Genomic DNA, 15,526 nt, shown 5'->3' with positions numbered 1-15,526 from the left:
ATATTATATATATATATATATATATATATATTGTGCACATTTAATTAAAATGTAATGTAAAAAATGCACCCTCTTACAAACTGTTTTTGTTCATAGAAATAAAGCTGAAATAATTTTAAATAAGATGTCAATATTAAATGAAAAACTCAAACTTAAAACATTGGCAACTGAATAAAAAAATAATAAAAAGGACTAATAAAAAGGACAAAAAGCATGAAATGAAACCTAAAGTAAAATGAAAATGAAAATGTAAAATAAAGTCTATTTAAAATAATAATAAATACTATACTGTTATATAAATAATACCAATATAACTGGACCCCAAAAGATGAATCATTATTTATCTCAGTTTGGAGTAGGCAGAAATTACACATTTTACCTTTAACTGCCCTAGTGAAAATAATATAAAATGTCTTTGAAATACAATTATTTCATGCTAAGTATACTACAAATACATTTACATATTTGTGTACTTAATAAAAATACCCTGCAATTGTAATTTTATGATACTAAACTAGTATACTTAAAGTCTGTTAAATTGGAACAACTAATTTTGTACTTAATGCACTGTAATTGTGTGGAAGTTGTGCTGAGTTCCAGTTAAAAATATAGTAAACTGAGTACCCAATATACATTAAACATCTCATCTCAATATTGATGTTTGAGGTAAAGATTTCCCCACCCACCACCTGCTTTTCCATCTGTTCCGTTTCTCATTTTGTTCTATTCCATGTCTCTCACTCTTTTTCTCTCTCTGGATCTTTCAATCTCCCCTCAGGTGTGACCTTGCGGGACCTAGCTGATAAGAAGAGGGGGAAATTCGGCTGGTTCAGCCACTCAAACGAAACCCACGGTACAGCCAATCAGAACCAGACGCATGACCACTTCACTCCCACGCTGTTCTATATATAGCCCCCCTCAACTTTGTCTTGTCTAATTGTGTAATTTACATCTGGGGCTAGAAATCACATCTCTCGGTTGGACCCATATTAAGTGCTTTGACCCTATTGCATAGAGATTGATTTTCTCCAAAACTGTCAATGTGTGGCCGACATTATTCTTTCTCTTTGTCTCTCATACCTATCCTTTTCTGTGTATCTTTCACTCTCTTCCTGTTTTTTCCCATGCTATAGCAAGTCTTCCAGCCAGTGAAACGGCCTCTGAGAACACTGAAAACATAGATGAGGAACACACTGATTGTTGTGCTGCTTGCTGGTAATAATATACGCACACATACATACCCACAATAATTAGAAACAGCATAACACACAACATTTGTCATTGCGTTGTCCTGCCAGCTTACTAATGGAAGTTGTTATCAGCCATAATGGAGTGTCATCCCTTAATTTCTCAGTTGCGGCTCATTATGTTCTCTTTTCTTTGTATTCTTTGTGCTCTTGCAAGTCAGTTCATTACTCTGGGTTTCTTTGGCTGTCTTTGTTTCAGTATCTGAACTGGATCTTTGTTAAGCGCAATTTTGCCAATTGCTCTGTGTTGTGCTTGTCTTTGAGCTCATTGTCGTTTTGTTTTGTTCACTGTCCTTTTACTTCAGCGCTCGCATTATGAAGATCCCGTGCTGGTGAGTCATTGTGAGGACAAACTAGTAGTTCAGGGTCCGTCTACTGGATATATAAACTTTACTTTAGAAAATACACTGTATTTTTTTTTCTTGTTTAAAGCATAAATCTAGCTAAATTTAGTTTATTCTTAGAAGTTCATGCATAAAACAATGCAAAAAAATGTCAAACTTAAAGGATTAGTTTACCTAAAAATGAAAATTAGCTAAAAGGTTACTCACCCTCATGCCATCCGAGATGTAGATACGTTTATTTCTTCATCAGAACAGATTTGGAGAAATGTAGCATTACATCACTTGCTCACCAAGTGAGAATCCTCTGCAGTGAATGGGTGCCGTCAGAATGAGTGTTCATACATTTATGTAAGATATATCCATTGGTGAGCATGTGATGTTACAATAAATTTCTCCAAATCTGTTCTGATGAAGAAACAAACTCATCTACATCTTGGATGACCTGAAGGTGAGTAAAATTTCAGCAAATTTTCATTTTTGGGTGAACTATTCCTTTAATAAACTTAAAGGGATAGTTCAAGTTATTCCAAACCTGTATGAGTTTCTTTTTTTCTGTTAAACTCAAAAGAAGAAATTTAGGAGAATATGGTTAATCAAACAGTTGATGGTCCCCATTGACTTCCATAGTATGGAAAAAACAATACTATGGAAGTCAATGGGAAGCATCAACTTTTTTGATCTTCAAAATATCTTCTTTTTTGTTCAGCAAAAGAAATAAACTTATACAGGGATGAAACCACTTGAGGGTGAGTAAATGATGACAGGATTTTCAGTTTTGGGTGTACTCTTGCTTTAAGATATATTCCCTGAAAACTAGTCTTATGTTATGCAGTTTTGTTTTTAAAGTGCATTTCTATTATTTTAAAGATATTTAGATATTTTATTCTGTCCAAAATATGGAGTATGTAAATGATTTTTTGCAATACATGCCCTCTAAAATTGCTTTGATCACATGGTTCATGACTTTTATATTATTATATTATATATTACATTACATTATATATATATTGTAATTTTTCATATGAATGTAAAAAAAAAATCTATACAGTGATTAGTATTTTTTTGTTTGTGTGTGTGTTTGCTTAGTCGTGCCCTGCGCCGCTGGAACCGTTGCATTCGTAGAAACTGTCATACAGCAGTGAAATCTGTGACGTTCTATTGGTTAGTGCTGATCCTAGTCTTCCTCAACACTGCTCTCAGTGCCTCTGAACATTATAACCAACCAGACTGGCTCACTGACGTTCAGGGTATGTAGGTGTTTCCAAACATCACCTTACTGACATGGCATGTGCACTGTCCCACAGCACTGGCCACACATTTATTTATAGAACGCTATTAGCTGTTGTTTTCTTACTGATGTGTCTTTCATAAGGTTTAAAGAAGGAATCCATCATGGTGTTACCAATAACCTACAGTACATGGTGACAAAAAAAGGTTGGACTGTAATTACATCTGTTTATCTGCCTCTCTTTCTTTTTCTGTCTCTCTCATAGACATTGCCAATAAGGTTCTCCTCTCACTGTTCACAGTGGAGATGTTGTTGAAAATGTACAGTCTGGGGTTGCAGGCATATTTTGTGGCATTTTTCAACCGTTTTGACTGTTTTGTGGTGTGCGGCGGGATTCTGGAGACAGTTCTTGTGGAGATGGAGATCATGCCACCTCTCGGCATCTCAGTGTTGCGCTGCGTCCGCCTGCTTCGGATCTTCAAAGTCACACGGTACTCAGGCCTCCTTTTTTCTTAAGAAACTGAATAGTATAGCTGTTTTATTTTCTCTTCATTTTTTTTTAGGTTTCTAATGTTTGTCTAATTTAGAGCATGTCTAAAAACAATGTGTGATTTTCTTATTTTCTACAAGAAAACAATTCCCTCTTTCCTCCGGTGCCTTTGTTTTGTTCCTGTTGTTTCTCTCTTTCCTCATCACTTTTCCGCCCTGCTAATTCTTGCCCCACTTGTCCTCCTCAGCCATTGGACGGCTTTGTCCAATCTGGTGGCCTCTCTACTGAATTCAATGAAGTCCATTGCCTCCCTGCTGCTGTTGCTCTTCCTCTTTCTCATCATCTTCGCTCTGCTTGGCATGCAGTTATTTGGAGGGAAGTTCAACTTTGATGAGACACAGACCAAGAGAAGCACCTTTGATTCCTTCCCTCAGGCCCTGCTAACCTGCTTTCAGGTAAACTCTGCTACAACAGTGAAAACATTATATTCTGTTATTTAATAAGCAGAAATTTTCCTAATCATATTATTCACGAATAAAGAAAAATTGAAATAATTAAAAATCTGAAATTTACAATGTCTTTTTCAAAGAAAGGTGATGCTTTTAAAGTATAAAGTTCTGCTCAAAGGTTAAGAAAGTTAAGAATCCTAATGAAGTCAGTGCTTTAAATGTAATTTTGAAAAGGTTTTTTGCTAAATGTAGGTCTTTTTTTCTCTACAGATCTTAACAGGTGAAGACTGGAATGTAGTAATGTATGATGGTATCATGGCATATGGAGGCCCGGTTTTCCCTGGAATGATCGTCTGTCTTTACTTTGTGATTTTGTTCATTTGTGGTAACTGTATCCTTTTCTGTCTGAAACCAATTTTTATTTGCTTATTTATTATGCTTTCATTTTGTTTATCTGATATCATCAACAAAACACCAACAGTTTTATTCATGTATATTTATTACATTTATTAACAAAGCAACACTGCATACTAGGTACAGTATACATTTGATTGAATAATGCATTCCCTGGGAATCGAACCCACAGCCTTTGCGTTGTGCTTTACTGTTTGAGATACATCAATGCAGTTGTGTACTAGTTTTCAACTTAACACTATTTCAGCAACTGGCGTCATTGTTCACTGATTAAAAAGCAAACATATCTTACAATCCCTACTGCAAATCCTGATTTCTGGTTTGTTGATGTTGTTTGTCGTTTGTCATCTTTCTGTTTGTGTTTTTGTTGGGTCTTAACTGCTACTCTCTTAAGATATCCTACTGAACGTCTTCTTGGCCATCGCTGTCGACAACTTAGCAGGAGGGGATGGAGACAATAAGAAGAATGAGTGTGTTTTTAGATAATTCCACATCATATTACCAAATCTGAACTCATCTGTCTTTCTAAATATGACAGCATACACATTTACTATTCTTAAACATACACAGTGGGGTCTAAAAGTTCACACTGAAAATCTGAGATTCAAAATCCCACTTAAACCTAGAAAAAGAAAAAAGAAAAGGTTTAAAAGAAAAAAATCTATAATAGACACCTTATGAAGTAATAAGAATTAAGATTCTTTCATTAAAGCAAAAGGGAGATAAACCAAATACTAAAACGTCCTGACATTCATGTTTATTTTTCATTTTAACATTTTACTGAAATTACGCTGATAATGATTTATTTTAGAAAAATGCAAAATATAAGCATTTTCACCCACTGTTCTGTATATATTCAAAAACAAATAAAAAAATCTGACGTGCGATTCTGTTGATCCTGACAGAGAAAAAAAAGAGGGAGAGGGTGAAGGTGAAGGTGAAGGAGAGAACGGAGAGGTGAAGGTATGGAAATCAAACTCCTCTGTCTTTGTTGTTGTTGAACAATTATCACATTGAGGTCTTTCTTTCATTCTGTTTTCAACAGGTAGGCATTGATGATGAGTACGAGGAAGAGGAGGAGCCTGAAGAGGGAGATGATGAAGGTACAGTGCACAAACGTTAAGACAGCATATTGCTTTGGAACAGTTTGTTTATTCTGAAAAGTTTTGTAGTGATTTAGAAGACATTTGTGACCATAATTACTCATCTTACACCACACATTTTGCACTAACAGTCCCTCTTGCTGAGTGTCCTGAGGTTTAGTGTTGGCTAGATAGAGCTAGATTGTGATCACATTAACTCAGTTTCTCTCTGTCTATCTCTCCCTCTCTCTTTCTTTCTGTTCTTCTCTGCTGGAAGAAGGGAAAGCTCAGCTCAATGTTGCTGACTTCGCTCCTCCTAAAGAGAAAGTTCTACCAATCCAAGAGGGCAGTGCGTTCTTCTGCCTCAGCAAGACCAACCCGTGAGTGTGCACTTTAAACCACTCACACACTGTTACAAGACAGTGCTTGACCATTTAAAGAGATAGTTTACCCCCCCAAAAATTTTATTCTGCCATAATTTACTTGTGTCATGTAAATGCCTCATTCATTCATTCATTCCAAACATGTTTGACTTACTTTCTTCTCCGGAACACAAAGGAAATATTTTGAGAAATTTTGTTTTTGTGCTTTTTTCATCCATACATCCATTTTCATCAAAACTGTTTGGTTACATTCTTCAAAATATCTTCTTTTGTGTAGAAGAAAATAGGTCATACAGGTTTGGAATGTCTTGAGGGTGAGTGTCGACAATATATTTTTGGGTGAACTATTTGATTAATTCTTTGTTACTATGATTATATGTGTAAATATTTTCTTTATGTAAACTATTCCAAAATACTTTTGGGGAAAAAATAACACTCACTCACTTAAACATGGAAATTGTGTTTTTGTTCCTCACATTTTCATTTCAATGTCTAAACACTAGGAATGTGTCATAACAAAGTTCTGGAGTTACTCATTAATAAAATTTAAAAAAAAAACGTTTGGCTTCCTAAATAAACTTCTTATGGTACATTTCCTCAGAGGTACCAGTTAGTCTTCCTATCTTTAGTAAACAATGTAAATCTCTTTAACTTGTTAAGACAAACAGCAAACATTATATCAGACTCAGATCTGTTTTATTTATGAAGTTTAAACAGCAAGAATATGTGAGTTCTCTTTGGGTCTTCCTCCAGAATAAGAGTGGGCTGCCATACCCTGATCCACCACCACATCTTCACTAATCTCATCCTGGTCTTCATCATTCTCAGCAGCATTTCTCTGGCTGCGGAGGATCCTATCAGAGCTCACTCCTTCAGGAACAATGTGAGTTTCCTGCTCACACATAAGCAGCATCATAAATAGTTATTACTGCAGCTGTCCTGATTGGCATGTTGGAGGAGCTCTTCAGTGCCAGCTGGGGAACGCCATCCTTCAATCAGCTGGCTATCAAACACACGCACGCACACACATAAACATATAGCTTAACATGATTTACTTTTAAGTAAGACATATTTTTGGATCAGCATCCTTGTTAGTACTGGAACAACATGGGATCAACCAATCAGAATTAAGATTTGGGGTCAGAACTGGGGCCAAGGGGAACAACATGGTTATCAATCTATTATTTCCCTGAAGGTTTAGGACGACATTATAGTGAGGGTTCAGACCATGATTGTTTGGTACAAATCTTAAACAACAAACAACAATGGATGCTCCAGGAACGTGTCCTACTTGTCTAAATCGCATATACACAAACAAATGTGTCACCAAACATCAATCATACCAGTGAAACATAATAATTTTTCATATCAGGGGAACTGATTTATTTCTCTCTTACAGGTGTTGGGTTATGCTGATTATGCTTTCACTTCTATATTCACTGTGGAGATCTTACTGAAGGTACCGATCAATCAATCAAATGCTTTTGTAAAATGTTGCTACACTGAAATGTCCTTACCTTTCTTCAAATTTCCCTTCCTTTTCCTCTGTAGATGATAGTGCATGGCGCATTCCTCCATAAGGGTTCCTTCTGTAGAAACTGGTTTAATTTGTTGGATCTTTTGGTGGTCAGTGTGTCTCTGGTCTCCTTCTTCTTACAGTAAGTCTACTACACTCATATAGATATCAAAAGATGTCTGTTCATAATTTCTGCGAGTTGTCTGATGTATAGATGTGTACGTGTATGTGTATGCATCGCCCTCTGGTGGATAACTGAAGATGGTTCCCATATCCCGTTTTGAATGCAATGTAAATGTGAAAATAGATAAATCAATCGAAATCTTATGCCCAAATGCTTTCAACTATTCATTTACATATTTATAGTATTTACCTTGGTGCATAACTGTATGAAAAAAGTGGAATACCTGCATTCACTGATGATGTGAAAGGGGTAATATATGACTTGACTGCTTATGAAACCATATAAATCACACTGTTAAGAGACATTGAAGAAGAAATGAAGATCAGTCTATGCTTTTTGAGTCCACACGTACAAAGTAAAACCTCTCTTGCTTTTTTCTCTCTCTTAGTTCGAGTGCAATCTCTGTAGTGAAGATCCTAAGGGTGCTCAGAGTTCTGAGGCCTCTTCGAGCAATCAACAGAGCCAAAGGACTCAAGGTACACTTTTAGTGTGTTAGTGCCTGTGCTTTATTTTGCAAACGTTTTAAAGGCATGTATATATGCAATTATCTGCAAAAGTTTGGGCTCTGTAAGTTTTTTTTATGCATTTGAAAGTCCCTTATGTTCACTAAGGCTGCATTTATTTGATCAAAAATACAGTAAAATGTAGTAGTATGAAATACAGTAATATTATAATATTATTACAATTTAAAATAAGTAATTACTTAGCGGCCAGTGTCATATGATCCTTCAGAAGTCATTGTAAATAGCTGATTTGGTGCTGAAGAAACTTTTGCACTGATTAATATTGTTGTGGAAACCATGATACATTTTTTCAGGATTATTTGATAAATAGAAAATTCAAAAGAACAAAATGTATTTGAAATATAAGTATTTTGTATTTGTTGTCACTTTTGATCAATTTAATGCATCCTTGCTTAATTTAAATAAATAAATAAAACAACAATCTTACTGACCCCATACTTTTGAATGGTAGTGTAATTCATATTTGCAGAATTGTTTGAGTGCTTCTCTGTCATTGTTATTGTGAAACTCCATTACTCTCTATAATATAACTCTCTATAATATAACTCTATATAATCTCTCTCTCTCTCTCTCTCTCTCTCTCTCTCACACTCTCTCTCTCTCTCTGTGTGTAGCATGTGGTACAGTGTGTGTTTGTGGCTATAAGGACCATCGGGAACATCATGATCGTCACCACCCTACTTCAGTTCATGTTTGCCTGCATCGGTGTTCAGCTTTTCAAGGTTAAACGCACACACACACACACACACACACACACACACACAAAGTCTGTCTATATCTTGTGCTCTCACAAGTTTAACATTAGCACATATATACTAATGTGTACTAATGTACTTTTTTGCGTCATTACTGTTGTATTTTGTAGGGTAAATTTTATCGTTGCACAGATGAAGCTAAAAACACTCCAGAACAGTGCAAGTATGTCATATTTCAGCATCTGTCATTCCTGTTTAATTCTGTTCTTACATTAACCACATGTGTGTGCCTTTGGGCAACATGTGTGCTTATGTGTCATGTGTTCGTGGTTTATGTGTACATCCATTTGTGCCTACAAATTGTGTGTGTGTTTGTTTGTGTGACACAGAGGCACATTTGTGGTGTATAAAGACGGAGATGTGAGTCATCCAATGGTGAAAGAGAGGATCTGGATCAACAGCGACTTCAACTTCGATAATGTACTGATGGGAATGATGGCCCTGTTTACAGTCTCCACTTTTGAGAGTTGGCCAGCGTGAGTCTGCTCCTCTGACATCTTCCTCCGTATGTCACTCAAGGTCACCATGACCATGTTTACACAATATGCTCCACATTCTGTTTTTCCTCATTCAGGCTGCTCTACAAAGCCATTGATGCCAATGCAGAGAATCATGGCCCCATTTACAACTACCGCGTGGAGATCTCTATATTCTTCATCGTCTACATCATCATCATCGCCTTCTTCATGATGAACATCTTTGTGGGTTTTGTCATCATCACTTTTCGTGAACAAGGAGAGGCTGAGTTCAAGAACTGTGAGCTGGACAAAAATCAGGTTGGACGAAAGACTATTTTAAAGAATATTTTACATGTTTCAGTGTTTTACATTTTACATTTAAGTTCGCAACCAGTTTTACCTCTGTAATGTGACATACTATCGTTCAAAATTGTGGGGTCAGTATGATTTATTGATTTATTTAGCAAGGATGCATGAATTTGGTTAAATATGACAATATAATGTTACAAAAGATTTCTATTTCAAATACATACCGTTCTTATGAACTTTCAATTTATCAAAGCATCCAAAAAATTTATTATAGTTTCCACAAAAATATCAAGCAGCACAACTGTTTTCAACATTAATAATAATAAGTGTTTTTTGAGCATCAAATTAGCATATTAGAAAGATTTCTGAAGGATCATGTGACTCTGACACTTATATTCAATAAGATTTTTTTGTTTTTTATAAATCGGAAACTGATTGGATGGTGTAAAGTGGGTGTTTCAGACCGGAATGGAGTCAAAACAAATACATGTTTGAATTGCAGCTTAAGTGTAATCAACAACAAAAAAAAGTAGGAAGAACAAGTTAGATCTCAGTGTTGCCAAGAATTGGGCTACTTTACCACTGTTGCTGCGGGTTGTTTTTCATGTCCGCGGGTAGAAGCGACACAATAACGCGATATTTAGCCCCTGAAATGCTAATTTTACCGGGGAACCCTGCCAAAAAACTTGTATTTTACCCCCCGGAACACGATTTTTAATGGGGGACCCCCCTTCAAAACGCGATTGGACTAGTTTTGAGTAGCAATTGGGCGGGTTTTGTTGTGAAAACCTGGCAACCCTGATCTTGATTGAAGATTACAAAGATACACAGTTTGAATAACATGCACAGATAAATCTTTCATAATAAGAACTGAAACGTGTATTAACAATAAATATATAAGATTTCATGTTGACTTTTCATTTTAAATAACGGCCCGCTCAAGTTGAGCAGTGCACTACTGCACTCCAGTATGTATTTTCTCACATTATGTCTCCTTCTTTTTGTTACTTACAGAGACAGTGTGTGGAATACGCCCTAAAGGCCCAGCCGCTGAAGCTGTACATCCCCAAAAACCCAGTGCAGTACAAGTTCTGGTCTATAATCAACTCCACAGGGTTTGAGTACATCATGTTTGTGCTGATTCTCCTCAACACTGTTACTCTGGCTGTGCAGGTAAACACAGCCAGACTGTCTGACAAGCCTTACAAAAGCTGTACAATCAGCATGTAGAACCACAGACAAAGACATTTTAGTCTATTTTTGGTATTGTGAATCTGAGCTTATATGAGCATACTTAAAAATCCAACATGAACCTTGAGGCCAGTGTTAAAATAGTACTGAGAATAAAATAGTATTGAGTAGCACCATTTTAGAGAGAAGTCTCATACATTTGAAGAAGGCCTCTATAAATTGACATAAATCTAAACATATATATGTCTATAAAGTAGAAGATCAAGACCAAATGATTTGAGGCTGATAATGAGTTAAATGCTGAATCATACTCTTTCTGGATTCTTTCACAGCACTATGACCAGTCAACATTTTTTAGTTACGTGATGGACATCCTCAATATGGTTTTCACCGGCCTTTTCACTGTGGAGATGATCATTAAACTGATGGCTCTCAGACTCAGGGTCAGTCCTTTCACTTGATGTGATATGTGTTTGCTTGCTATAAAGTATCCTGTTGATAAAGTTACTGATATGTCTTAAAATCATTTAAACCCTTCTCAAACCATCTTGAACTTTTCAAGTATTTTGTTCTTAATATCTGGTGGTTTTTTTTGTTTTTTTTCCCGTTCTGCAGCATTACTTTATCGACGCATGGAATTCCTTTGATGCTCTGATTGTGGTGGGAAGTGTGGTGGACATTGTGGTTACAGAGTTCAGCGTGAGTTCCTCTTTTACTTATGCAATCAACAGGATTGAAATAGATACGGTTCTATAAGATAGTCTAAACTAGCACAGATTTCTTGGCATGTTAGTGGTCAGTGGTAATTTGTTTAATATTAGTTTTTTTGTCACAAATATCACTTTAGTCTTATTAGATTCTAGTAATGATTATATTAGTGTTTAATGCAGACGTTAGCTCACAAATATTTCATGTAAAAATCAGAATCGCATGCATTGTATGTGTCCTGTAGGGCACATTATGAAAAAAAATTCTTTTTTCCTTAGAGCTCAGAGGACAGCTCTCGTGTATCCATAACTTTCTTCCGTCTGTTTCGTGTAATGCGATTGGTTAAGTTGCTCAGCAAGGGAGAGGGCATTCGTACCCTGCTCTGGACTTTTGTGAAATCACTCCAGGTCAGAAGACAATGATTTCTAAAACATTTTTCATATTTTGAGCAAATGTTGTGGTCTGTTACTGTTCTTGTTGTCCCTCAGGCCCTGCCGTATGTTGCTCTTCTGATCGCTATGATCTTCTTCATCTATGCTGTAATTGGAATGCAGGTAATTGGAGGCTGGGAAAATGTATATATTATGTTTTGATCATTATTTTTTATATTTTACTTTTTTTTTGCTATATTTTTAGTATATACTATATCTTTTTTTTTTTTTTTTAAGAAACAGTCTGTTTTTTATGAACACAACTGATCAGTTAAAAAAAATCACGAATGCTCTATTCATCAGACATTTGGAAAGGTTGCCATGCAGGACCACACACAAATCAACAGGAACAACAATTTTCAGACTTTTCTGCAGGCTGTGCTGCTACTTTTCAGGTGAGAGAGTGTGTTTTCTGTTAATCACAGAACAGTAGAGCATGGTGCCAGCAACATCAAGTTCATGGATTTGATTCCCAGGAAATGCATGAACTATTAAAAATGTCTACCTTGAATGCAATGTAAGTTGTTTTGGATAAAAGTGTCTGCCAAATGCATAAATGTATGTGCTCTTCATGTGCAGGTGTGCAACAGGCGAAGCGTGGCAGGAGATCATGTTGGCCAGTCTTCCAGGAAAGCGCTGTGACCCAGAGTCAGACTATGAGCCCGCGGAAGAATTCACATGCGGCAGCAACTTTGCTATTGTCTACTTTATCAGTTTCTTTATGCTCTGCGCCTTCCTGGTAAATGTTGTTGTTTATTAAATTAACTCTATTCTTCATAACTTTCCTTGATAGCTTTAGTCATGCAGTTTCATTTTGACTGCATAATTTCCCAGCTTTTATTAAGAATTAAAAAAACTGATTTTTTTTGTTTTGTTCTTAACTTGTGTATTTTTACATTTTAACATTTAATTTTTTCTTCTGACAAAACTATAAGTAAATATCTGTACAGTGATTATTATGCAGGGCATGCTAGCCTTATGTTGGCTGAAATGTTTTCAGTGTGATTTGCATAGTGAAATGCAACTGTTGTGCTTTTTCAGATTATTAATCTGTTTGTTGCCGTCATTATGGACAATTTTGACTATCTGACCCGTGATTGGTCAATTCTCGGACCACATCACCTGGATGAGTTTAAAAGAATCTGGTCAGAGTACGACCCTGAAGCCAAGTAAGATTATCAGTCTCTCTCTAATGCTTTTTTTTATTTAAACAATTAAAGTCTAATTAAATGTGTGTTTGTTTTCCAGGGGTCGTATAAAGCATTTGGATGTAGTGGCTTTGCTCAGGAGAATCCAGCCGCCACTTGGATTTGGGAAGCTCTGTCCTCATCGTGTGGCCTGCAAGGTACAGACACACAAACTCCATTTGATCTGTTCTTCTTCCATTTCTTTCTGTCTTACTATATCTCTCTATTTTTTTGTCAGAGGCTGGTTGCCATGAACATGCCCCTGAACAGTGATGGTACGGTGACCTTCAACGCCACCCTGTTCGCCCTGGTCAGAACTGCTCTGAAAATTAAAACTGAGGGTCAGTATGGGCGTCCACACAAACACACACACCTTCTGCATACTCATCCGCTTCACCTCTCTATTTAAGCTACAGATGATTCATATGAACGTGTGCTTTGCATATAAATACTGGAGCCCTTCTTTCATGGTCATGTTTTTTGTTTTTTTTCCAAATGAAATTTCACTGAAATCAACCACATGCATCCACATACTGTAGGTTACCATACAGAATAATAATATGCAGTTAAGCTTTTTGAGAATGAATGAGACAATATGTGTGTAAAAGGACACGGTCTTAGGTAGCTGTGTAAGTTCATGTGACTGCAATGTGTTGTTCTCAGGGAACCCTGATCAAGAGAACGAAGAGTTGAGAATCATCATTAAGAAGATCTGGAAGAGAATAAAACCCCAAATATTGGATGAGGTTATTCCACCCCCTGCTGGTGAGTTCTTTGTGGATCATATTTATGTAGTTCTTTAAATCAGTAAAATTACCACAATGCACCAGGGTTGGGCAAAATTCAAAATGTATAAATTGGCTCCCTTTTAATTCACAAGTGTGAATTTTTGAACAGAATTGTGAATTTTAATCAGAATAACAGGAAGATTAATTTACTGAATTGCAAAATGATCACATATCACCAAATTACACAAGAATAGATAGTTTAGATAATCTTTATAAGGTATCTGTCTTGTAAATCTTCCTTTTGAAGACTTTGCAGTAAATTATTCTGGCAATTTGTCAGGGAATGAAATGTTCTTCCATCATTGTCTACAAAATGAAAGTTCATTTATTGTATATAATTACCTATATATGAAATGTATGTTTTTGTACGTTTTTTGGCATTTCATACAGTGAATATTAATATCCAACATTTCTGGAAATGGCATATATGTTGAGCATGTGAAAACATTTTAATGAGTAACTTATACTGACAAATGAAATAAAATTTAAATTTAATTATAATTTAATATTTTTGTATTTAGTTTTCTGCCTCACGTCATATTTAACTGGCATTTAAAAGACATCCTCAATTTAGTTCTGAATGCTGCACAGCCCAAACAAGCACAAGTTACACAAATCAGAAACATTTTTCAACTTTTTGTGCTGTTTTATTTGCAACATTCTATGTTGGTTCTTTTACAGAGGAAGAAGTGACTGTGGGTAAATTCTATGCCACATTCTTGATCCAGGACTATTTTAGGAAGTTCCGGAAAAGGAAAGAGAAAGTGGGTCTGGAAGATTCAGAGAATGGTAACCCTTCAGCTCTACAGGTAGATCTCTGTCCTAGATTCTGCATTTTATTTCTGTTCTGTCATTTCCGATACATCTGAACACAATAATAGCATTGTATTTGCTAAATCACACATTTTATGCAAAATGTCCCGCACTTGCACTAAATTAAATCACAAAAACAGATGACTTGACAATCATCTAATGGATTTGTACAAATCCCACATTGAGAGATGATCCACTGAAGCAGACTAAACTAACAAAAGTCTTCACCAAAGAGCTGTGATCCTGGCTGTCTTCATTCCGAGTATCATCTTAGACAGTCTCTTTTTATCATTCTCTATGGGTGTGCTGTCATTGGTAGTTTGAGGTTACATGTGTGGGTTTGTGTCCAAGCTGCATGCATTTCATCATTCTTACAGGTTTTTTTTTTTACAAACTGTCAGAAAGTTGCACAATATAAATTTCATCCTAAACAAAGGAGCTATTTCTCATGACACAGGTGGGACTTGAACCCACAAACCCCAGCGGCTGATACCTTATCCATTAGTCTATTAGGCCATATTTTAGTCTTAGCCATGTGTCAGGGTCCTGTCCTGACAGTTAAGTCTGTTCTGTCTTTGTTTAACGTGTTTGTCTTGTGTCTGAGCACATGGCTCTGTCTTTTAGTGATGTGTCGTTCGCCGGCTCTAAGAGCCGATTCTTTGTAGCGAACGAGAAGAGCCGACTCCCGTCGGGGAGAGCCGAATCTTCAGCCGGAGCCTTCTATTTTAGGCCAATTTAGCAATTGTGAATGGTTTGTGTGTTGGTAAGCAATTTTTTATTTAGTGTTTTCATAAAAGCCTTATTTTTATGCAGTTTTTCATTACAGAAAAATTTAAAAATACACATGCGGCTAATCACATGGGAGGACAGACTAGGATCATACCATTATGTGAAAGAAGGAATGGGGACACACGCTCTGAAGATAGCGAGTATAGTGGTACAGGCTGGGTACACAGAGCGACAGAGAGAAACGGGGGAGCCGGATTTAAACGCAAGCGCGTTGGTTAAGGTAGGAAGACACTGCA

At 36.3% G+C, this 15,526-nt stretch overlaps 1 protein-coding gene across 1 annotated transcript in view; it reads left to right on the top strand.

Moving 5' to 3' along the window:
* Nucleotides 1-15,526, top strand: part of cacna1fb (calcium channel, voltage-dependent, L type, alpha 1F subunit) — a 44,810-nt gene that overhangs the window by 17,551 nt on the left and 11,733 nt on the right. The window contains 31 exon segments of the mRNA XM_016542257.1: nucleotides 779-853; nucleotides 1,134-1,215; nucleotides 1,553-1,579; nucleotides 2,678-2,838; nucleotides 3,085-3,310; nucleotides 3,557-3,764; nucleotides 4,029-4,149; nucleotides 4,567-4,642; nucleotides 5,078-5,135; nucleotides 5,218-5,275; nucleotides 5,532-5,634; nucleotides 6,391-6,520; nucleotides 7,037-7,096; nucleotides 7,189-7,295; nucleotides 7,726-7,813; nucleotides 8,476-8,583; nucleotides 8,727-8,779; nucleotides 8,946-9,092; nucleotides 9,191-9,392; nucleotides 10,398-10,556; nucleotides 10,907-11,017; nucleotides 11,190-11,273; nucleotides 11,561-11,689; nucleotides 11,771-11,836; nucleotides 12,017-12,108; nucleotides 12,293-12,452; nucleotides 12,755-12,882; nucleotides 12,962-13,058; nucleotides 13,139-13,241; nucleotides 13,564-13,665; nucleotides 14,370-14,497. Coding sequence (XP_016397743.1) covers nucleotides 779-853; nucleotides 1,134-1,215; nucleotides 1,553-1,579; nucleotides 2,678-2,838; nucleotides 3,085-3,310; nucleotides 3,557-3,764; nucleotides 4,029-4,149; nucleotides 4,567-4,642; nucleotides 5,078-5,135; nucleotides 5,218-5,275; nucleotides 5,532-5,634; nucleotides 6,391-6,520; nucleotides 7,037-7,096; nucleotides 7,189-7,295; nucleotides 7,726-7,813; nucleotides 8,476-8,583; nucleotides 8,727-8,779; nucleotides 8,946-9,092; nucleotides 9,191-9,392; nucleotides 10,398-10,556; nucleotides 10,907-11,017; nucleotides 11,190-11,273; nucleotides 11,561-11,689; nucleotides 11,771-11,836; nucleotides 12,017-12,108; nucleotides 12,293-12,452; nucleotides 12,755-12,882; nucleotides 12,962-13,058; nucleotides 13,139-13,241; nucleotides 13,564-13,665; nucleotides 14,370-14,497 — 3,449 coding nt within the window.

Source organism: Sinocyclocheilus rhinocerous, unplaced genomic scaffold (genome assembly GCF_001515625.1).
Source record: "Sinocyclocheilus rhinocerous isolate Xijiao unplaced genomic scaffold, SAMN03320098_v1.1 scaffold1600, whole genome shotgun sequence".
In the NCBI taxonomy this organism is placed as follows: domain Eukaryota; kingdom Metazoa; phylum Chordata; class Actinopteri; order Cypriniformes; family Cyprinidae; genus Sinocyclocheilus; species Sinocyclocheilus rhinocerous.
This window is presented reverse-complemented; position numbering and strand designations above follow the sequence as displayed.